Source organism: Salvia hispanica, chromosome 6 (genome assembly GCF_023119035.1).
Source record: "Salvia hispanica cultivar TCC Black 2014 chromosome 6, UniMelb_Shisp_WGS_1.0, whole genome shotgun sequence".
Classification (NCBI taxonomy): Eukaryota; Viridiplantae; Streptophyta; class Magnoliopsida; order Lamiales; family Lamiaceae; genus Salvia; species Salvia hispanica.
Genome location: NC_062970.1, coordinates 36,590,632 through 36,613,917, shown reverse-complemented (window position 1 = coordinate 36,613,917; position 23,286 = coordinate 36,590,632). Strand labels below are relative to the sequence as shown.

The 23,286-nt window shown below is 34.0% G+C and overlaps 4 protein-coding genes across 4 annotated transcripts; 2 read left to right on the top strand and 2 right to left on the bottom strand.

Annotated features, from left to right (window-relative positions):
- Nucleotides 1-4: 4 nt before the first annotated feature.
- On the bottom strand, nt 5-1,943 carry LOC125195241 (gibberellin 2-beta-dioxygenase 8-like; the record flags this gene model as incomplete). The annotated part of the gene is made up of 3 exons (XM_048093418.1): nt 1,905-1,943; nt 658-1,094; nt 5-191 (listed from the first exon to the last, which is right to left on the bottom strand). Coding segments are annotated over exons 1-3 (663 nt in total), but the record flags the coding sequence as incomplete, so codon positions are not given.
- An 11,145-nt stretch (nt 1,944-13,088) lies between these two features.
- On the bottom strand, nt 13,089-15,016 carry LOC125196851 (cysteine-rich PDZ-binding protein-like). Its single transcript, XM_048095511.1, has 4 exons — nt 14,878-15,016; nt 14,620-14,737; nt 13,586-13,677; nt 13,089-13,481 (listed from the first exon to the last, which is right to left on the bottom strand). Exons 1-4 carry the CDS (start codon nt 14,891-14,893, stop codon nt 13,417-13,419), a joined length of 291 nt encoding a protein of 96 aa, XP_047951468.1. The 5' UTR covers nt 14,894-15,016; the 3' UTR covers nt 13,089-13,416.
- Nucleotides 14,892-16,147, top strand: LOC125195240 (F-box/kelch-repeat protein At3g23880-like). The gene is made up of 2 exons (XM_048093417.1): nt 14,892-14,913; nt 15,360-16,147. Exons 1-2 carry the CDS (start codon nt 14,892-14,894, stop codon nt 16,145-16,147), a joined length of 810 nt encoding a protein of 269 aa, XP_047949374.1.
- A 4,848-nt stretch (nt 16,148-20,995) lies between these two features.
- On the top strand, nt 20,996-22,335 carry LOC125192261 (probable dolichyl-diphosphooligosaccharide--protein glycosyltransferase subunit 3B). Its single transcript, XM_048089786.1, has one exon. The coding sequence runs from the start codon at nt 21,088-21,090 to the stop codon at nt 22,120-22,122; it is 1,035 nt and encodes a 344-aa protein (XP_047945743.1). The 5' UTR covers nt 20,996-21,087; the 3' UTR covers nt 22,123-22,335.
- The last annotated feature ends 951 nt before the right edge of the window (nt 22,336-23,286 follow it).

Below are 23,286 nucleotides of genomic sequence, written 5' to 3'. Positions count from 1 at the left end.
TGTGTGGCATTATTCCATACATTTCTGGGGAAATTGGGCACGCTGGGTATCTGTTTAATCTTAGGTAACATGTGCTCTCCACACATTTCTCTTCGAAAAAATCTGATTTCTCCCCCAATTCTGATGCCAATATCTCCACCAATTTCTGTGACAATTCAGACACCATCCTCGCATACTGCCCCATTATTGAGCTGAAATTTCAACCAAAAAAAAATCATTAGTGAATGATTATTAACTCAATTGTAAACGGGGCATCCATAGCATGCATGCAAGAGATGACACGTGTGCGGCACTCATTTCATATAACAACACGATCCTTCACTATTCTTTTCAATAATACTAGTAGTAGTAATTAACTAGACAACTAAGTTAGGACTTTGAGTTGGCTTTCGGGCTTGGATCCCCTGCTGTGGAAGAATCTTGTTCCTCACATTTCAATTTTTAATTTTTTTTTATTAAGTGTTACTCCTATATTTTAAGTTTAAAAAATGATGTTGTGGGGAGAAGCATCCCCTGCTGTGATTCCTCCACAGCAGGGGATCCAAGCCCTTGGCTTTCTCACTCTGTCTCAATAGAATCATGAAAATTAAAACAAAAAAAAATGAAAATAAAATAGAAAAGAATAAAGTAGATAAGTAATGAGAGAATAAAAGTTGCCTGAGATTAGTGTGGAAGTTGGGTGAGGAGAGTATGTCGCTGACGGAGACATGAAAAGCCTCCGACCAGGAGAGCTGGGCGAGGCAGGTGGCGGAGGGCGTGCCCCACCTGTAGCTACCCGCGGAGAAGTTGTATGCTGCCTTGTCGGAGAAGGGCTTGGCGAAGAGCTTCACTTGCTCCTCCCTCATCTTCTCCAAAACATCTTTACAAATCCCATGATTTATCACTTGGAAAAAACCCCATTCCTGCGAAGCTCGGGCCATCTTCTTCTTGCATGCTCTCTTTGACAACTCGCCCATCTTTAGTTCGTTTAGATCGATCATTGGAAGCTCGCATTCCACCACGCCCGACACTTTCGGTGCCTCCATCACCTTCTCCAACAGCCTCTTGTATGTTGTCTCAAATGGTGGATCAGCCGACTCGTGCATTCTCATCGCCTTAAACCAAATTATTATTAAAAGAAATAGAGGTGATAGATATAGTTGACGAAAATGACAAGAAGAGAGAAGGTGATAGAAGCACTAGATTTTTCTTTAAAAAGGAACTATGTTTTTGTACTAAACTTTCTTGTTTTGTCATTTATGAAAACGTTGTATGAGGTATCTCCATTGATGAGTTTGAAGACAAGTTCATTACTATGTGTGTGTGGGGTGATGGGGTATAGTAGGTGTCATGTTTTGAATAATATTTGTGCTGTAAAACTCGAAGCTTCCATTAGATAATTCATAAGGACCCCATCACTCTATGCAACTTAGTTTCACAACATATCAATCTAAAATAGAATAAATTATAAATGAACAAACTTCGACTGGTAGACATTAGTATTTGGAGAATTAGAAATAAATACTCCTACGTATAATAAAATGCGCATATTTTGATGTGTCTAATAATCTCGATTTATTTGAATATGGATCATGGGCTCCATCGAGAATATTATTTTATATTCGGACATTGACAATTAATAAAGTATATGATTATAAGACAAAGTTTGACCCCACTAAACATCCCCCCCCCAAATTAAGCCTAATTAATTTGGGTGTAAAATGTACTCGAAATAGATAAAGAGAATGAACAAAAATACAGAGTGCACATGTAAAATGTCTACTGCACTAAAAAAGAAAAAGGGGCGAAAAAAACAATGTTTAGTGGTATGTTTTGCTCATAGGCACCACGTTTATGCTCGTGATTTAAATAAACTAACACATTATTATACTCCTATTATGCATTTAGAAAATAGTTTTGCTTACTTGGTTTGTATGCTTCGAGTCATTCTCAGAGGCCACCATTGTTAATAAGTCTTCAACTTGGCTCTAATCCCAAAGCATCGGTTCATTTTGTTGCATGTCAATAACACATTTTTTACATGAGATATTTCACATATTATAGTGTTGAATAGAAGAGTAAAAAACTGAGGAACTTACTTTTATTGATTTAGAAGGAAGAAATATGGATGTTGAATTAGAGAAAAATTGAGAAAATACTGAGATAATATTGTGAAGAGATGAAGAAGAGAGGGGTTTAGAGTTGTGGAAAAGGAAAATGCGTGGTGTCCAGGATGGTTGGAGTAGATATATATTTATAGAAGGGAAATGGGGGTTCTTTAATAATTATAACAAGTGTTCAAATTTACTAATGTATAGGAGTATCAATTTGAGAGAGGTGGTGGAATAGAGAAATGGGAGTCTATGTTTCAAGAGATGAACACGCGGCTCATACTGCTATCACTAATCTTCAATATCTAGATTGGATTCTCTATTGCAATTGGATAATAAACATTGACTTTAAGTTTTAGTTTTAGGGTTGCAAATTAATAAAAATAATAAGGGATCTTTTTACCATATTAGTGCTTCCCAGTTTTTATCTCGTTTTTTCTTCATTTGGAAATACATATCCATTCTATTTCATCATGTGATGATATTATCAAGAATTCAAGTGAAAATATGAATGAATGATTATGACGAAATAGTTTCTGGAATTATCACCTTTCAGGGTATCGATTAGATTTTAGTATTTTAACGTATAAAAATCGGCGGATAACAAATACTAACAAACGAAGCCACACAATATGGAGTATATATTCAATTGGAATAATCACTAGTTTAAATATTATCACTTTGGCTTAAAGGATATAATTATGGAGGTGATTCTACGATTTGTATTTGTCTACTATATAGATGACTTTTCCACGTAATGGAGTAAACAAATTTTTAATTTTTTTCATAATTATAATTAATCCTTGGATACTGGTTAATCGGTTCAATGTTTTTAACCATTCTAGCGGTTGATGGAATGAGAAAAAAAAACGTATGATCATTTTTTTGCGGCGAATGATCAGTTGATATATACGTACTCCCTCTAATTGTATAAAAACAGTACTCACTTGTATCTCATCTCAAATAATTGAATGCTTTTCGGCAAGTGCATGTTTGAGGAAAATGATAGTAATAAATAGTTAAAATGGAGAGAAAACAAAATAATTAATAAAATAATAAATATACAACTCTCTATATTATTGTATCTCTTACTTTACTTTCTCTCCGTTTTAACTATTTATTATCATTTTTATAAATAACGACAAAAAGAGAAATCAATCACTTGAATTGGGATGGAAAGAGTATTAAAAAAAATAGTAGTAAATTAAATAATTAAAAACAGTAAAACCTCATTGCAAAGCACTATCGTGGCTCCAATAGGAAATGAAAAGCTTAATTGTTAATTCCTATTTAGTTCACATGCGCGATCAAATTTTGTGGGGTTCATGATGATAGTTATTCATTAACATTAAGACCCTAAGTGTGACTTGAGTTTATTAAGTGTGACGTGAGAATCTTACTGTGTAATCTTAATTATATCCTACTTGAATCTAATTAGATTAGCATTTCGTCATGATATTATTATTACATGCCAAATAATCGAATGGAAAATGATGTGATAGATGCATGCATTTTGGAAACGATCGAGAACATGGAGTAGTAGTATATAATAGTACGTTTTTGCAATAGAAAAACGTTTCCTGAATTTTACAATTGCTCAAATTGTTATACTATCACTGAATGAGAGGGTTATATTGTTAACTCAATACTTAATTGCTAATTACAACTAAATAATAGTCATTAGATATTCAAATTAAGGGCCTAGATCATCAACCAAGAAATATCAATACGATCAACAAAAAACGTCAATAAAGTCATATCATTAATTCCATTAAATATCAATAGGGATATTAATGTCAATTAACTACATGTTTAGTTATAACTAACTTTTAAAAGAAATCTCAAAACTTTAAATTCATATAACATATATCAAATTAAAGATAATTTCATAAGGATTCCAACGATATCATATATGCATATGTTCCGACGTCAAAATTTGAAAAAAAATTCAAAAATTTTTCAATTTTTTCGTAAAGTAGAAATGTCAACATACTATATAAAATATGTCAATATAATACATGTAGAATGTCAATATAAGCAATGGGTTAACATTCTTAAAGCATCGTGTTGACATTCTCAAAGTATTGTGTTGATATTTTCAAAACACTATATTGACATTTTCATCTAGAACCCCAATTTGACGTTTTTTTTAAATCTTTTTTTTATTTTATTAATAAAAACGAAAATTACACGTGGCAAATTGTAGACCACACGTTTTCTAAAATCCTATGACCTTAAATTAGTTGTAGTTAACAATTAAATGATGAGTTAGCAATTGATAACTAATATATACTAATTAATTGCATACTAAATATGAATATTAAAATAAACTTGAGAATTAGACAACATATTGATCTATAGTGGCAATCTTCAATTACGCAACATTACATACTAAAATATAGTACATATTATTATTTTAGAAATTAAATAAAAATTAAAGCTATATTTAATCTATTCTATCTACTTTTAAATAAATGAATTAAATTAGATAAATTTTATACATTATGTAAATTATAAAATTATGGATCCCAATAATATTTAAAAATGTTATAATAAATATAAATATTTAAAGCATGTCACTTATAAGGAGTTGTGATCAATGTTGTCACGATCGCCCTTCTAGGGTTAATTAAATGCGGGCGATCGCGACCTAAAAGGGCTTAAATTGCAAACAAAGACAAGATCTAGGGTTCCATAAAAGAGTTTGACCAACATTTAATGAACAGTTAACATCAAGATAAATCATAGCAACTCTTTGGCAATTAAATCAAGGATAACAGCTATCATTAAAATAATCAAAACGACAAGGGTTCAGAGTACTCAAAAACATATCATGCCTTTAGGTTCCAAATGGGAATTTATAGTTTCAAGATCAACCAACGATAAGTAAAACATGTTTCAGCGGAAGCATCCAAGAGAAGAGTGAACTCATGTATGAAGACACAACGACACCCGGAGTTTCAAGACAACCATAGTATTTTTATTAAATTGCTCAACACCACCAACCGCTCGTCGCCAGCTCAACCTGCACATAGGGAAAACACATGCAGGACTGAGTATTTTGAAATACCCAGTGGACTCGTGTCAAAACATTTTTAATAGATATGTCATCCATACCATAGTGAACTCGAGTTTTTGCATTTAGTAAAGAATATCGTCGAGTATCACAAAATAATTTCATAGACTGGCCAGTCAAACAATCTCCCCCATTTTCTCAACAATCCACAAATCACAACAATTTCATAGTGCGACGAAAGTGTGGCCACACTATTCGCCCACGAAACCGGCCGACTAGCAAGGACGGCTCCCGATCCCAACTGTGTACACTAGTCTGATAGGTAGGGCTGGCAATTTTTGACACGACACGATAACACGACACGAACCGGCACGAAATTAATGGGTTTGGGTTAGACCTTATCGTGTTCGTGTCCTTATCGGGTCGACCCATTAAGGACACGAAAATTTCGTGTCGTGTTCGTGTCGGGTTCGTGTTATCCATTAACAATGCGTGTTCGTATCGTGTTTGTGTTATTCGTTAACACATAATATTTTAATATTATTATTCTTATTAACACATAATATTTTAATATTATTATTCTTATTATTTTCATTTTTCAATACTTATTTTCGTGTCATTAATGGGTTCGTGTCGTATACGTGTCATGTTGACCCGAAACGGTTCATATCGTTAATGGGTTCGTGTTGTGTTCGTGTCATGTTCGTGTCTGAGGGTAGCAGGTCGTGTTCGTGTTCGTGTTTGAGGTTTTCTTAATGTGTCGTGTTCGTGTTTGTTGTTATCGTGTTCGTGTCGTTATCGTGTCGACACGATAACGACCCGACACGCACGATTTGTCACCCCTACTACTGATAGGGTTTGTGGCCCTACTCAAACCCAAATTCGTTTATATAGCCTTATAGCCTAATGGAGCGAACTCACAAACTAGGCATCAGGCACACAACATCATCAAAACAATCACAAGCATGGCATAACTTTTTAAGCCACCCTTATAACACTATAATCATTATTTTGGTAATAAAAGAGTTTAGTAAATAAAGTCCACCTCGACTGCTTAGATCTCAAGTACTTTCTTCCCTTTGCTATCAAGCTTTGAGCGCGAGTTATCACCTTTAAATTAACGTGTATCACAAATCAGTCTCAATCAATGACTCGAAATCATGCATGTTCCCAACGTTTCCCTTTTCCCATCGATTTGTTTTATATTAACAGTCACAATCAAGACATGCTCTTCATATCAATTTATTCATACTACAACTCCAGATCTATCATCAAATCATGGTCACGCATGAGTGTTCTTCAACACACATCACACGCACACACAAACACACATGCACGCACATCGATGCACACACATACACATGCATATCACTTCCCATTCATCAATTGTTTCCCCTTTTCACTCGATCTATGTGCATGAAGGTTCAAGAGCACCGATTAATCTGTTAGATGGGAAAAGATAGATCAAAATACCTCTTCTTGATAAAAACGATCGGTAGAAACAAAGTAAAATCTTGATTCTTCAATAATTCTTGAGGCTTCAACTTGAATTCTTCTCAAAAAGATTAATAACTCTTGGAGAAAAAATAGAAGAAAAATTGAGAGAGAGTGGGGGAGAAAAGTGGCGTGAAGTAGAGAGGGAGGAGGCGTGTAGTAGTTGTCTAGGGTTAGGGTTTTCTCATGTATTTATAGAGTGCAAAAATAATATCTTTAATTAAATAAAATAAATATTTGAGAAGATATGGAGGAGTGTAGTTGGCGTGATTTTTGGGGAGGAATAAGGAGGAAATTTCAAAATCTATGCTATTTAATTAGCCTATGATTTAATCTGGTATTTTACGGTGTAGAATAAAATATCACGGAGCAGAATAAAAATAATAATTCTCCTAAATAAACTATGGGATAGGCGATTTTTTTTAGCTCCTCTCACAAGGAATTTAATTAAATTCCTAATTAAAATAGGATATGGCAAGATCTCTTTAGATATGGTTAGATATGCTAGAATATTTATATTTATTCATGGAAGAGAATAAATAAGGGGATCAAATAATATAATAAAATAATTCATTCTCCCATAAATAGGAGATTTTCGAAAATCTCCATGTATAAGCATAGGGGTCGATTTTCTCATGGAGAAAATAAGAAATAATTGGACTTTGGATTTAATTTGGATAAATATCCCAAGCAATTAATTAAATCCAAGAAAAATAGGATTCCTCTCCAATAAAGCATGGTGGTCGAAAATTCCAAATAAAATGTATATGATATATATGAAGATCCTATTTAATCTCACTCATCCCTTAGGGAATAATTCACCCCAATATGATTTCACCCCGCATCAAATATTCACACGATCACATCACAATTTGAGTCCTTTTGACTATTCCACCTCCACGTCACATTTTTTTTCAACGACATTGACCATTCCACGGTCACGTCACATTTTCGACAATATAGACTATTCAATAGCCACGTCATATAATCAACAGGTTTGACTATTCAACTAAATCTCAACTCCAAATCGCAATTAGGTCACAAAGAATCATGCAATTAATTCACTCATCATTTAATCCACATAGTTCACGGCATTAAAAGCATTTAATGCAAAAATTTTATGGTTCGAAATTTAGGGTTGTGGGGCGTTACAAATGTTGAACTAATTTTAAAGATCGAACTAGAGACCAAATTAGGGCCATTAGATCTAGTTTTTTGATGAGATCCGTTCATGTGTAAATTATTTTGGTCTTCATTAGAAGCTAATTTTACTTCATTTTAGTAGGTTTATTACTTCATTTTGGTACGTAATATCTTGAAACTACATTATGTTTTTACTTACTTCCAATAGGTTTTGAAATTATTAAACACATGCTTCATTCAATTTAAGAATTGGAATTTTATTTTATTCACTTTTAAATATACAATTCATTCTAGTAGGTTTATTACTTCATTCAAAAAGGTTATTACTTCATTGGACAACGTTTTTCTTCATTAGTAGGACTTCAAATGCTTCTACACATACTTCATTCAAAAAGTTTATTGCATCATTCCATGTGCTTATTACTACACCATTCAATTAGACTATCACGTCATTTTGTTATATAGCTGAAACTTCAGGACTGTCACAGCGTCGACGGGATGGGCTTAACGTCTCCGTCCGCGAAACATCGTTTATATACTGGAATGAAGTAAAAACTTACTGGAATGAAGTTATATATTCTGAAATGAAGTAAAATGCTCCTAATATGTTATGACTTATTTGCCTTGGGTTAAAGTAAGGTAAGCTTGTGATGAATGCGAAAATAATCTATACATCAGCGCATTTCATCCATGAAAAATTAGATCTAAAATTAGATCTAAAAACCTTAATTTGAGTTTTAGTTTTACAGTTATGCGATAAGAAGCGGATTTGTATATAATGAGACTCCGCTTCTAAGTATATATAATTATAGTTAGCCATAAGGGATGATGAAGTTTAGCATTGTGACAAGGAAAAGAAACTCTAAGTTTCTTACAAAATGGAGTTGGCATTTTTAGGCCCCCATTTCAAATGATTATACCACATATGGCTCAAAATTCTAATCACTGAGGTCATAATTGATCTAAATCCATTGGTATTTGAATTCAAATTTATCATTTAAAGTTTACATGCACTATTAAAAAAATACTATTACTTGCATATATTTATAAATTTTAGATGTATATAAATTATATTTAAAAATAATAAAAATAATACTAATAATCACTGTTAATTTAATTATTAGTATATAAAAACCATGTACATGATATGATCTAAAAATATATAAATGGATGCGGTAATCATTTTTCAAAATGCAAGGTGTGTGGTTTACTTATTATCTTGACCTATACAAGCACATTATATTTTTACATAAATTAATTTTTTTTAAAATAGTAGTATAAGTAAACTTTAAATGTTATATTTGAATTTGGAATTACTAACATATTTATGTTAATTATGCCTTCAAGACTCAAGGAGTTTAGGGGGAAAATATAAAGAAAAGTTGAGAATAATATGAAATGTGATTAATAATTTTTAGAGATATGTGATAATGTCCTTTTGAATTTAAAGATCTGAAAGATGCAAACCCCTCTCAAAAATCTAATTTGAAGTTATCTTAACATGACATTCATCTTACTCAATCCTAAACTAAAATACTCATAAAGTTAGTGAATAGGTCGACTTTGAAAAGCTGAAAACGAATCTAATTAAGAAGTAAATAAATTGTAGACAATGATTGGAGTGCAAAGTTTGAAATATATTCGGTCATGTCACAGAGTCCTAGTACATAAATAATTTGGTCATAACTAATTAGAGAAGGCAAGAAAAAAGGTAAAGATTGTTATAAGGTGCAGATTGCACCATGTCTACCACAACATCAATTCCACTTACCATATTCATTTGGCTGTCGTTCTTCCAAGTCTTGGCCTCTCTCTCTCTCATCCTTTTTTTTTGTGTTCAAAGAAACAATGCATGTAGGAGTTTATTTTTATACATTTGTTCCAAATGGAGAAACTATACTTGTTTTTAAGCTCTTTATATGTGTTTGAAAAAATATGCATTTGAATAATACTATATAAATTGTAAAGAGAAGCTTCAATAAGTACAAGTTCCCAATAAAGGTTCTGAATCTCAATTTATTTTTTCATACTTAATATACAAATAACCCTATTATGAATTCATCTCCTTCAATTTTATTTTTCTAACTCACATTTTCTCTACATAAATATGTTACAATTCCATCATACAAAAAGACTGAATATGCGGTCCCAAGTTGTTTCATAAAAGGGAACTTTTCACACAAAAATCTAATCAATTTATTTGTCTCCTACCACTTTACACACGAATCACAACTTTTTGAATTTACATATCAAAATTAAATATGACACATATGACGTGATGAAAAAGTTACTCCATTAAACTAGTATTTTATAAGATGTTACAGTAATAAAGTCTTCATAATAAACTTAATTAGCCAAACATCCTCTTAAAAATAATTATGAGATTGAGTTGTTCTAAAATTATATTACTAAATCTTTAAAAAAAATTATAAAAGCAAAATATTTAACCAATTTTAATCTATCTGGGCAAACAAACAGTACACATGATAAAAAATTTACAAGTAGATCCAACTGTAATAACGGCAATGGTATCTTGTCCATGTCTACGTGGATGCCTATTGCCTAATATTCCCACTCAGTCTCACGTGATTGAGACGATGGCTCCATGTGCATTGCCCACACCCAAAACGACACTCCCATTCCAACTGTTTATATACCAACACAATATATTTTCCACATTCTTCCCTAACTTTTTAATTGTTTATACTTTATACAGAATAATTCGTCGAAATTAATAATTCACTGCAGTCTCAATGTTAGGTATGACCCCACACGCGATATTTTCCCAGCAATAATAATTCCTGCCATCAATTCGTAATAATATTCGTTTTTCAATGATATGGGTTGATGACTAGATTGGGGGACATTTAGTCGGCAATTCACTCTATTTTTGGCAAAATTCACCATTCCAATTAGGATCCACTCATTATCATATTTTCCATATACATATGGTGTTTATAACATCATTTGGGTGAAATAATTGATGCAAAAAAAAAATTAAAGATGAATAAGACAAGCCTCTAAAAACACCAAACACCATAAATGATAAATCCCTAGTATTTTCATTTTGACATTAAAGTGGGATAAACACAAATTTAATTGATAGTATATATACTAATTAGTGCTTGTGTAAAACGTCGTGTGTCGAGTTATATGCGTTAAAACATGTTACATTTGTGGACAAGAGTAATCAACCAATCATGGGTTGTGGGGCAGCTCAATGATATGAAATAAAATAAATAATTTTTGAAATCGTAGGTTGGAACCCTAAATAAATCAAATCATAGGGGTCATATTATTTTTATGGGGCCAAACCTTTTTTGCTCTTATGTCGCTCTCGGAAGGTTGAAGAAAATTACTTAGCAAATATAATGTATGGAAGATATATAATGCGAGAGCATGTGAGGTATTTCTACATAGGTAGCACTTTTAGTTATAATGGGCTATGCAGCAGTGTAATCGGCCGACATAATTACCACGGTTTTCTTCGTTTATAAATTTGATAAATCACACAATTATGAAAACCAATAAAATAACTAATTTCATAGTAATTTATTTTTACGGGATATTTCTTTATAGAATTTCTTATAAGATTATCTTACATACTGTAGTTACAATTTATAAGTAGGGACACTAAAATAAGTAGGCTTGTAATATGATTATCCTATCCTTATCTGTACGTAAATAATACTTCATTCGTCCCAAAAAAATAAAGACATTTGGAATAGCACAAGAATTAATGCATAGGAGAAGGTTAGTTACGTTAAAATAGTGTTGGTGGATGGTGTGACTCACATTATTATTAGTGTTTAATAGTGAGCCCTAGTTGTATATGTCGTAAATAAAATAATGTATTCCGTATATGGGTAATGAGTTTAGAAGAACTTTCCATAAATGGAAATAAGATATTTTTATGGAACAAACGAAAAAAGAAAATGTCCTTATTTTAATGGAGCGGATGGAGTAAATACGAAGTAAAAGTTAGAGGTAAGTACCTATCAGATGAATGTTGTTTAATGGAGTAAGTCCTTTTGACTTATATTGCTCTCACTCGAATTTTAAACGTCTAACTCGATCTCCTTTGATCCAAAATTGATGCCGCCAATTTATCCTTGTAAGTATATAATTTTGTTCATTAAAAGCCACACTTCTATATCCGGTGGTGGTATTATGTTTTCCAATGAAACTTAGAGATTTATGAAATATATGATGCTATCTTTGTGAAAAGCATCGTTTACCATTTCCAAAAATCTCATACTACTAAAAGACAAGGCGCCACTTCAACTTGGACGTGCTTATAAATTATAGTAACATATTCGTGGTTCCACGCAAACTCCCTTACATAATGGAGTACAGAGTACTATTATTAGTGGATGATTACACTATGACAACGCAGGTGTACATCTTCAAACAATAATCTGATGTATCTTGAGATGATCTGAATTCATAAAATTGGTGTTTGAAAATAGGCAACTAATTTTATATGCATATGATTATCGAAGTATGGAATTTTAAGATTAGACTATATATGAATGTCGTTAGATTATCATATTTAGGTTATTGAAAAGGTAAATTGATTAATTTCCAAAACTAGTCATTTTTATCGCCTGGATCATTTTGCAAATTCGAGAATACACTTCTTTATAATATGGAAGTTACTTCATAATAATATCCAATTAACGTTATCATAATATTAAATGGACCTCATCATACTACAAGTATATTAATCCCATGAATTAAGGGAGGTTGTCATTAATTTTTACAGCATTACAAAATTTGAGAAGACACTTCATCGTAATATTAGATTTACATTATCATATATTTGAATTTACTTCGTATTTCTTCCGTCTCTAAAGTCTCCATATCGTTAGTAGTGTGGCGAAATGATATAGTAAGTTATAAATAGAATAATGTGTTATTTAACTATTCCAAAATTAGAAAGTTCATATTTTTCACATACAAACTAATAAAAAAATACTCCCTCCGTCCTATATAATTTTATCCAGTATTCCATTTTGAGTCGTCCCACATAATTTTACCCATTTCACTTTTACCATTTTTGGTAGTGGACCTCATATTCCACTAACTCATTCCTACTCTCATTTTATTATAAAACTAATACTTTAAAAGTAGGACCAACATCCCACCAACTATTTCAACTCGCTTTCCATTACATTTCTTAAAACCCGTGTCGGGTCAAAGTGTGTAAAATTATGTGGGACGGAGGGAGTAGTTTATATTTTTTAGGGACGTATGAAAATATGCAAAGTCTAAATCACAAATATTGATTTTTAGAGGGATTTATCATTTTTGTATTTGCTTGTCTCATATTGTTGACGAGCGGATTAGGAAGCGAATTCTCGCAATAAAAGTACTATATTATTCTAAGATCATTTAACACAAAGATGCATATTAGCAAGTGCAACATTTGATGGAGTCACACATCGAACAGCACATAAAATCAGTAGTCATGTAAAAATTGATCTACTAAAGATGATTTTATATAAATTGAACCGGTAGTCCAAGATGGAGGCAACAATGTACAACGAGCAGCACATATTCTTCAAGTTTCCAGTCACCGCGATACTATCCAAATATAGTACTATCATTCTCACAAGAAGCAGAAGATAACGACATATTGATGTCTTCAAGTGAAACCTGGCTGCAGATACATCATACATTACTCTGCTTGTAGAGCTTGGTGTCAAGCACTTGTTTTCCACACATCGCACACACTCCTACAATGCCAAAAGGTCCAAAAATTGAATAAATTTAAACTCTTTGCAGGCAATTATTTCATCCAATTAGCATGTCATTGAACAAATGGAAGAAACTGTTATACCTTTGCTGTATGCACATGCATGGCAATACTTTCCATTCTGGTGAACTTGCTGCTTGCATATGGTACACTTTGATTGTCCATAAGGCGCCCATCTAAAAACAATCAATATCGTGTAACTCAAGGGGAGTTAGCAGAAAATACACACTAATAGTCGATTTGTAAATTATGCACAGCAATCATCACAACACAAAAAATGTAGAACATATTTCTTCTTATTATCCCGAATTAATTAGTCATGAAACTATTTGTATGTAAATAGAGACCTGCTTTGCAATTAGTAAATTTAGTGTCTCAAAACTGATGAGCAAATCCAATTTCCAACAATGTCCACCATGCAAAACAAATTGACTTCAAGACAATAATACCAAATGTAATAATAGTGCAAAATGATGGTTAATGATATAGAAGATTAAGTAATGTAATTTTCATCGCCATGATTTATCTAATCCCTACCCCTTTCAATGATGAATCAAATCGACTTAGCTCAAATTGTAGCAGAAATTTATCAAGGGCCTCGGCAATAGACTAGCGTATACTCCTACTATATTTATTGATCTATGCTAATCCCTAATAGAAAATGCCCCTTATGATTTGTATACCATACCACTAGAACAGGTTTTTTGCTAGCAGCAAGAACATTAATCAAGCACGGCTTTTCAAAAAGTGGGGAAGAAAAGTGATGACAATATAGCTATTCAATAATTCTCACAAGGCACAGGAGAATATGGAAACAGAGCTGAATTCAATAAACAAGCCCTACAAATAAAGTTGCGAACTGAACAAGCATTCCAATTCATTTTGAAAAACAAATTATTCACATTGCGTCTTACTAGAAATTCAGATCAAACTATGCTACCAAAGAGAATTACCCAGACTCATTCAGCTCAAAACATTGAAACAAAATTTTCCACTATCTCCAATAAAAATGAGCGTAATTTCCAATCAATAAATAAATGAAGGATATATAAATTCAAGCAAATTGACTTAATGAACTTGAGAATCCGCAAAAAGAGAAGAGCTTCGAGAAAGGGAACCTATTTTTCTTGGAGAGGAGCTTGTTCTCGTTGATCTTACGGCCACCGCCTTCGGTGGTGTTGTGGGCCCCGTCCTTCCACTTGTCAGGCACGATCACCTTCCCTAGCTTCTTCTCGCCTGCATATATATGGATACATACATACAAATGCATAGACGTAAAAACCCCCAATTCGTAGAAAACCCTAACAAAATTTCAAAATCGTCACATACAATGATTGTTGTAAGATAAATTAGAAAGGGATGGAGAAGGAGCTCACACTTTTCGCAGACCATGGCGCGGTTAGATCGTTTCTGTTGGCGGAAGCAATCAAAATTCAATTTGGGGGAGATTTTTTTTTATTTTTTCTTTCAATTGGGGAAGCAAATTAAATTAGCATGGAGTATGTATGAATGTTATGTCGATCTAACGAGAGATTTCGGAATAAGGGTTTAAATTCGCTGACCTTTCGAAATTTAGGATTCAATTCGCCGACCTTTTAGAATATGGGATCGAGGCATGCGAATTTTTCGGAACAAGGGATTTTTAAATTTTTCTATTTTTTCTCTTCCTTTTTATTATTATTTTCATCTCAACATTTATGAATTGTCCAAACTACCCTATAATTTTTCACAGATAGTTTTCTGTCTTGTGTCCGTTTCTTGAAATTGTCGACAGTCGTCTTTGCCCTTCACTTCTTTTCTCTTTCCCAACCTCAATTCAGACACAAGAAGAAGTGAAGATGTGAACAAATTTGTTCAGATTCATCCGCAAACAATCAATTGAAGAAAACCAAAGCCACTACCCACCTTCAATTTCAAACTCAATCCTTCGGAGAAATCTTGGATCTCCCTGAAGAAATCATCCAAGATATCCTCTTAAGGCTCCCCGTCAAATCCCTCTTGAAATCCAGGTGCGTTTCAAAATCGTCGAATTCCTTGATTTCCAGTTCTCGATTCGTCAAATCTCATCTGAAACACTCCGCGGAAAACGCGAATTTCGCCAATCACAAAATCATATTTACTCTTTTAAACCCTACCTATACCCTCAAGCAATGCTCCGTTAATTCGTTGATGTGCGAGCCTCTGGTCGTCGCGCCCAACGTTGACTTCCCTAACCAAACCCCGTATAGCACCGTTTGGGTTGTGGGCTCTTGCAATGGTATAATTTGCCTCGCCATTGATGAAGACGACGTCTTTATGTGGAACCCAGCTACGAGGAAATCGAAGCAGCTCCATTCTGCCGTCGTTAAAATGAAGCCTGGCTTTTACTACAGTTGGGGGTTTGGTTATTGCGAATCGGAGGGTGATTACAAGGTTGTGGGATTGTTCTGTGATTATGATGATGGAGGTCTGCGGGAGTCGGTTGTGAAGATTTATAGTCTGAGGGCTGATTCTTGGAAGAGAATTGGGGATTTCAGCTTTGGTGTTCCTTATAATAAGGTAAAAACAGTGAAGGGCGAAGAAGATTGTCGACGATTTCAAGAAACAGACACAAGTGAGAAAACTATTGTGACACATAGGGTAGTTTGGACATTTCATAAATGTTGAGATGGAAATAATAATAAAAAAGAAGATAAAAAATAGAAAAATTCAAAAATCCCTTGTTCCGAAAAATTCGCATGCCTCGATCCCATATTCTGAAAGGTCTGCAGATTGAATCTTAAATTTCGAAAGGTCAGCGAATTTAAACCCTTATTCCGAAATCTCTCCGATCTAAATGGCATAAGAGAAAGAGAAGGGATTTAAATCAATTGACTTATATAGCCTTCAGTAAATGATTACCCAGGATCTTGTGTGGTATAAATTTTTGAGTGAACTACATAAATAGTACCTGATTTTTCATTTTCGCACGTAAATGATACCTGATCTTTATTTTATATTATTTTTAGTACCTATAAATAATATTTTTGGTACCTGATGCAATTTTCTTCCCAAAATGTCTTTTAAACAAATATATTTTTCCATTTATGTCATATATGGTATTTTGGACGTACATAAAATTTGTACCAAAAGTGAAATTATAATATCTTCTCTCATTCTCCTAATTCTTTATACTATTATTATTAATCAATATTAATATTATTATTTTGATGTTATAAATTAATAATTAATTCATTTTTAAATTATTCAAATATACTTAGATATAATTATATTTAATTATTATTGTTATAATACTAAAATTGATAGTAATTAATAAATAATTGTAGTATAATTATATAAATTATGAATCACATTATATAATAATTATAATTAATATTTTACATTAAATTAGTAACTAATCAATATAGATTATTATGTTATAATACTAAAAACAGATAGTAATTAATAAATAATTATAGTATAATTATATAAATTATGAATCACATAATATAATGAAATAATTATTATTATTATTTTACATTAAATTAGTAACTAATCAATATAGTCTTAATAAAAATTTAACATTGTGAATTGTATTCATAATGATATAAAAAGTTGAATATTTTTAGTTAGGTGTTTTAACCTTAAAATGAGTGTAAAATAATTTAATAAAAAATATTGCAATTGATTTAATTACTTTAAATAATTAATTTAATTAGGTATATTTGTTTTTTATTTATATTATGAATGCAATTAGATGTATGTATATAACACTAAAAAGAAAGAACAAAAAAATAAGGAAGAAGAAAAATAAACTAAGGACAAAAAAGATAAAAGAAAGGAAGATAAAATACTAAAAAGAAAGAAGAAAATGAAGAAAAAAGAAAGAAGAAGAAACTAAAGAAGAAAAAGAGAAATAAGAAAGGAAGAAAAAATAATCACATATTTAATGGAAATTTCCAAAAATATCCTTCATGAAAAAAAAATCTCATATTTGGTACCTAGGGTTATTTTTGTCACTGTGTACCAAAAACGATATAAAATAAAGATCATGTACCATTTACATAGTTCACTCTAAATTTTTTAGTCTATAGTACAAGTCTTAGCATCCGCAGCGGCTCTTGTCCGTCCGTGCCAGCGGCACGGCGCTGCTCTTAAATAAGAGAACGTACGTGCCGCTGAGCAGCCTTACGTGGCATCTCCTGATTGGCGAACGGCATAGCCATTGACAAATTTGATTTTTTCTTTTTTTAAAAAAAAATTCGAAACTAATTAATAAAAACATTTTTAAACAAAAAAATATATTTTCCCACTTCCCAATAAATTATATCCGTTTTCTACACACTTTTAATTTATTTTTCAATTTTTTTTTCCCAAAATTCATATTTTCATCTATAAATACCCCCACTTCAAGATGCCCCCGATGGGCGATACGTAGTAGCATCCTCCTCCAGCTCCTCCAGCAAACGGTCGAGGTCGGTAGCCCTATCCGACGGCGTCTCCGATGAAGTGGCTACCCAGCTTGCCGGAACTAACTTGGGTAGCCCCGACGCTGGACCCGAGCAGTTCCCGCCGGCCGCAAGAAAGAAGAAGGCGACGGCCAACCGCCGTCGCGCCCCGACTCCATCCGCCCCCGCTCCCGCTTCCTTTGTGCCACCTCAACCCCCAACCAGCTCGTTGTGGACCCTCTTAGGTTAATTCAATGCGGCCGATAGGTCTAACATGACTCCCGACCAACTTGCAACACATGTGGCAAAGATACGGGGTCTCCGAAGAACATTGGGGATAGAGGACTAGTCTTCCACGGGGATATTTTTTAGTCTTTAATTATGTAATTTTTAATTTGTAGGATTTTAATTATGTATTTTTTTATTTTCTAGGATTTTAATTATGTATTTTATTTTTTAGGATTTTAATTATGTAATTTTTATTTTTTAATGTATTTTTATATTATAAAAATATTTTTAGTAATTGAAGTATTTAAATTGAATAATAGAATGGTGGGACCCTTGAGCTTGTCCTTGCTGAAGAGTACGGATGTGGGTGTTGTGCTCTTACCTAAGGACAGTGAGTAAAAGTGGGCTCGGGCCCACCTCCATGCTCTTAAATAAGAGTACGGATGGAAATGCTTTTAGTGGACTTGTTGAAGATCACGTTGTGCATAATGAATTTCTATTCGGGCGGTTTGTTGATGCCTTTGCTACTTACTCCATCTCCATCCGTTTTGCGGTAGTGGGTATATTTCTAAGTAAAAATAAATGAGAAAAAATATGCTATTAAACGTACAACAATCGCAGAATAACTCTATTACTATGAAATAGAGGGAATCGTTTACTGACGATCGCAAAATAACTCTACTACTATGAAATAGAGGGAATCATTTACTGACAATCGCAAAATAAGTCTACTACTATGAAATAGACGGAAGATCTGGAATGAATCACCTACCACAATTCCTACTCCATCTCCTAATACACATATAAACATGATCCATCAGACCATCACACATAGAGATGTCAAGTGGGTCGGGCCGACCCAGCCCAGCCCGGCCCAGCCCGGTTGTGGGCCGACCCAGGCCCGGCCCGTTAGTGAAATAGAGCGGGCCTGGGCTGGGCTTAATGGTTTAATCGTGCTCCAATTGGGCTGTTTTCTAAACCCAGGACCGGCCCGGGCCCAGGACCACCTGAAGCCCGGCCCAAGCCCGGGACCGGCCCAGGCCCAGGCCCGGCCCAGTACAATTTCCTTATGTAATTAGTATTAAATCTATCCCATTTGCATACACTTAGTATATATTTTATGAATTTAAAAATAACATGTGAAAATTTCTATAAGATAGATATAAGTATAAAAACATAAAATACTACTTTCCATCGAGTAATTTGGAATAATTGATAAATTCAATTAATTAACCTAAATCAAGACTTATTGCAAATTTTATTTCCATAATTATATAGCTTAGTTGTTAACTAATTGTTCTCTTTCTAGAATAATTGTTATTTTAGATTTAATCATAATTTGCATAATGATAGAAAATAGCGTCTGCCTTATATATATATATATATATACATAAATTATGAAGATTAGATATTGTTGAATATATCTTAAGATCCTTGATTAATTATATCTTGGCAATTTTAATAAATTGATGCATTCATTCACTAAACCTAAATTATAATATATAACAAATTTAATATTCTTAGTGGATCCTATTCCTAGAATTAAATTGATTGTGATTTCCATGATTATAGAAATTAATTGTTAATTGATTTGTCTCATCAAAAACAGTTCCGAATATATGTATAATAATTAGTTTTAGATTATCTAACATGGTATATTTAGCTTACAAGGTACTCCCTCCGTCCCCCATTAGGAGTCACACTTCCGTTTCTGCCCTCGTTTTATAAAAATGATAATAAATAGTTAAAGTGGAAAAATGGTAAAGTAAGAGAGAGAATAATGTAGAGAAAAGTTTTATCTATGTTATTCTCTCTCTTACTTTACCATTTCTCCACTTTAACTATTTATTATAATTTTTATAAAACGAGGACAGAAACGGAAGTGTGACTCCTAATGGGGGACGGTGGGAGTATAATTTAGCTAAGTTTTATGAATTTATAATTTTTTTACATGAATTAGCAACATTATCATTTGTTTTTCATTTACATATATTATCATCTCCTTGATTATGAAAATATGTAAACTAGGCCCGACCCAGCCCAGCCCGGCCCACTTGCTAATTGGGCTCGGGCTGGGCTGGGCTCAATATACAAACCAAAACCCAGGCTCGGCCCAGCCCGTTCCATACATGGGCCTGGGCTGGACTGGGCCTAAATGTCATCCGGGCTTCATCGGGCCCGGGCCGGGCCGGCCCGGCCCAGCCCACAAATATGTGTGATTCACACCTATTTGTGTATGTGTATTAGAAGATGAAGTAGGAATTGTAGTAGGTGATCCTTTTTGAAGATTTAGTAATTTCAAAAGGCCCAATATATCTATAATCAAATTGTGAGAATATACATATGATAAATTATAACAGATGATTTAATAATTAATATCAACAATGACAGTTTGGCCGGTCTAATGTGATAGATAGCTCTGGTAACTTGGCCGTGGCAAATTTATTGAAAAAGTATAGCAATATCATATAGAAATATAAAAATTAAGTTAATAATATGACATTGAAAGAAGAGTTACTATCTTTGTCCACCAAAATTTATTCTATTTTTCCATTTTCGTCCGTCCTTTAAAATTTATCTCATTTTATTTTTAACATTTTTAGTAGTGGGACTATATATTCTACTAACTCATTCCTACTAATATTTTATTATAAAATTAATATATAAAAGTACTCACAATCCACTAACTTTTTAAATTCAATTACCCTTGCATTTTTTAAAATTTATGTCGGATTAAAGTTGGACAAATTTTAGTTGACGAAGATAGTAAATCATTACAGTATAACAGAAATAAAAACGATAGATGAATATCTGAAGTGGCCTGATGCCATTGGTACTACTACCTGCACCTAAATCCTAGTCAGCTTTCTGCCCAAAGTCCAACAACACTCAAAGTCCTCGTAAGTCTCCGCTTGTTTCAAACCCCACTCTCTTCCGCCGCTCGCCGTCGCAATGGCGATCTCGCCGACCACATTCGCCGTCGCAGCTCTCCTCTTCATCAGCCACCTATCCCTTCTCACAACCCCCGCCATATCCCTCTCCTCTGAGTCCCTCCTTACCGAGCTCTCCGACCTCCAATCGCAGTCCCCCACCGGCGTCATCCGCCTCTCCGACTCCCTCCTCCGCCGCATCGTCTCCCTGCCCACCCCACGCCCCTTCCACTCCCTAATCTTCTTCGACGCGCACCAGCTCCACTCTAAACCCGAGCTTTCGCTCCCAACACTCAAATCCGAATTCGCCCTCGTTTCCGCCTCTTTCCAATCGAATAACCCTAATTCCAAATCGAAACTCTTCTTCTTCGAAATCGAATTCCAGGAATCTCAATCATCCTTCGCCCTTTTCGGCGTCAACTCCCTCCCTCACATCCGCCTCATCCCGCCCACCGCCTCCGATGTGAAGACGGAATCTATTCAAATGGACGCCGCCGATTACTCGAGATTGGGCGATTCGATGGCCGAATTCATCGAATCAAGAGCTAAATTCACCGTTGGGCCGCTCAATCGCCCTCCAGTTGTTTCGAAGAAACAGATCGCATTCATAATCGCTGTAATCCTGATCTGGACTCCGTTCTTCCTGAAGAAATTGATCGCCGGAAACACAATTTTCCACGATAAGAACATATGGATGGCGGGGGCGGTTTTCGTCTACTTCTTCAGCGTTTCGGGGGCGATGTTTAACATAATTAGGAAAATGCCGATGTTTATTGCGGATAGGCAGGATCCATCGAAGCTGGTGTTCTTCTACCAGGGGTCAGGGATGCAGCTCGGGGCCGAGGGATTCTCGATTGGCTTCCTGTACACAATCGTGGGGCTGCTGCTGGCTTTTGTGACTCATGTATTGGTGAGGGTGAAGAACAAGACTGTGCAGAGAGTTGTGATGCTTTTCGTGCTGTTCGTATCGTTCTGGGCCGTGAAGAAGGTGATATTCTTGGATAATTGGAAGACCGGGTATGGCATTCATGGCTACATGCCTACGAGCTGGCAGTGATCTTCTCTGGCTTTTGGTAAGAAACTAATGCTGCCTGAATGTGTAGGATGTATTCATCAGTTGTACTAGCACTTTCAGCCTTCCTCAATTGAATATGCAATGCTGAATATTTTTGTAAAAGTGACTCCCTTACTGATGGCTTTTCAGTTAGTAATTACTTACTACAATTTGAACTTTCCACTCTTGAAATGCAATGGTCTTTTTGTGTCTGTTTCTCTTTGGTGTGCATTTTCTATTTGCACTAAGCCTAGGTATGTTGTGAAATGAAGGAAATAAAAGTAATGAATATGATTTGTTCTGTTGGGTAAATTGATCATTTCTTTGCTAGGCTCTTACTACATGCTAAAGAGGGATGGCAATTTGAATCTTCATGGTTTCCTGTTGTGCAATGTAATCACACATGTTTTATTGATTTCTTTAACCCTAGGAACTGAACTGTAATACTATTTTTCATTGCCTTAGATAATCTGTCAATGATATCCCAAAATGAATCAACTGTGGCCTTATACTTGTACCATGAATAAGGCTCATTCTTAAGTTGTAGGGTTATCGTAAGCAGATATCATCAGTAGGACTGGTAATCAAGTTTATAGAAATACAATATTTTGCCTTATTCATCTATACTAGTCCAGGATTGGGTAATCGGCAGTGCTAGTACTCATGATAGCAATACAGAGAGTTGATGAGTACAATTACACCGAACTTGTTCAAGAAGATGTGCTACAATATGTTTAATAGTTCTGAAGTGAGTAGGGGGTACCAAAGTTATTTTGCTACTCTTGTATGCCTGTTTTCTTTAGCTAAAGCATCCTGTGCTCGCGAGATTCTTTTACCGAGTGGCATTGCATATATCTGCATCCTGGGACAATGACACAAATTTCACACTTGAATAAACAAAGAGTTCCTTTTTCTGAATATGATATGGGTGTAGTGACTCATATTTTCTTCCCTCTATCTTTTTAGCTCGAGGTTCTTTTACCTCTGCCTACCATTTGCGGACTGATCTATTGACACTTGAACTTTTATGTTTGTTATGCATGAAGCTGCATGATTGATGATATGCTTCATGTAGTGACAGAGCTAAGCATTTCATGTTTCGATGTGCTCAAGAAGACATTCCACTTGAAAATAATTTATAACATCCACAACAAGCATAGAGTGGGG

Excerpts from the sequence above, each read along its gene's own strand:
- LOC125195240 (XM_048093417.1), top strand. The coding sequence starts at position 14,892 with ATGGCGCGGTTAGATCGTTTCT. Across the intron at positions 14,914-15,359 it reads GGCGCGGTTAGATCGTTTCT|ATTCATCCGCAAACAATCAA; the intron begins GTTGGCGGAAGC and ends AAATTTGTTCAG.
- LOC125196851 (XM_048095511.1), bottom strand. Across the intron at positions 13,678-14,619 it reads CTCCTCTCCAAGAAAAATAG|ATGGGCGCCTTATGGACAAT; the intron begins GTTCCCTTTCTC and ends GATTGTTTTTAG. Across the intron at positions 13,482-13,585 it reads TGCATGTGCATACAGCAAAG|GAGTGTGTGCGATGTGTGGA; the intron begins GTATAACAGTTT and ends TTGGCATTGTAG.
- LOC125192261 (XM_048089786.1), top strand. The coding sequence starts at position 21,088 with ATGGCGATCTCGCCGACCACATTCGCCGTCGCAGCTCTCCTCTTCATC.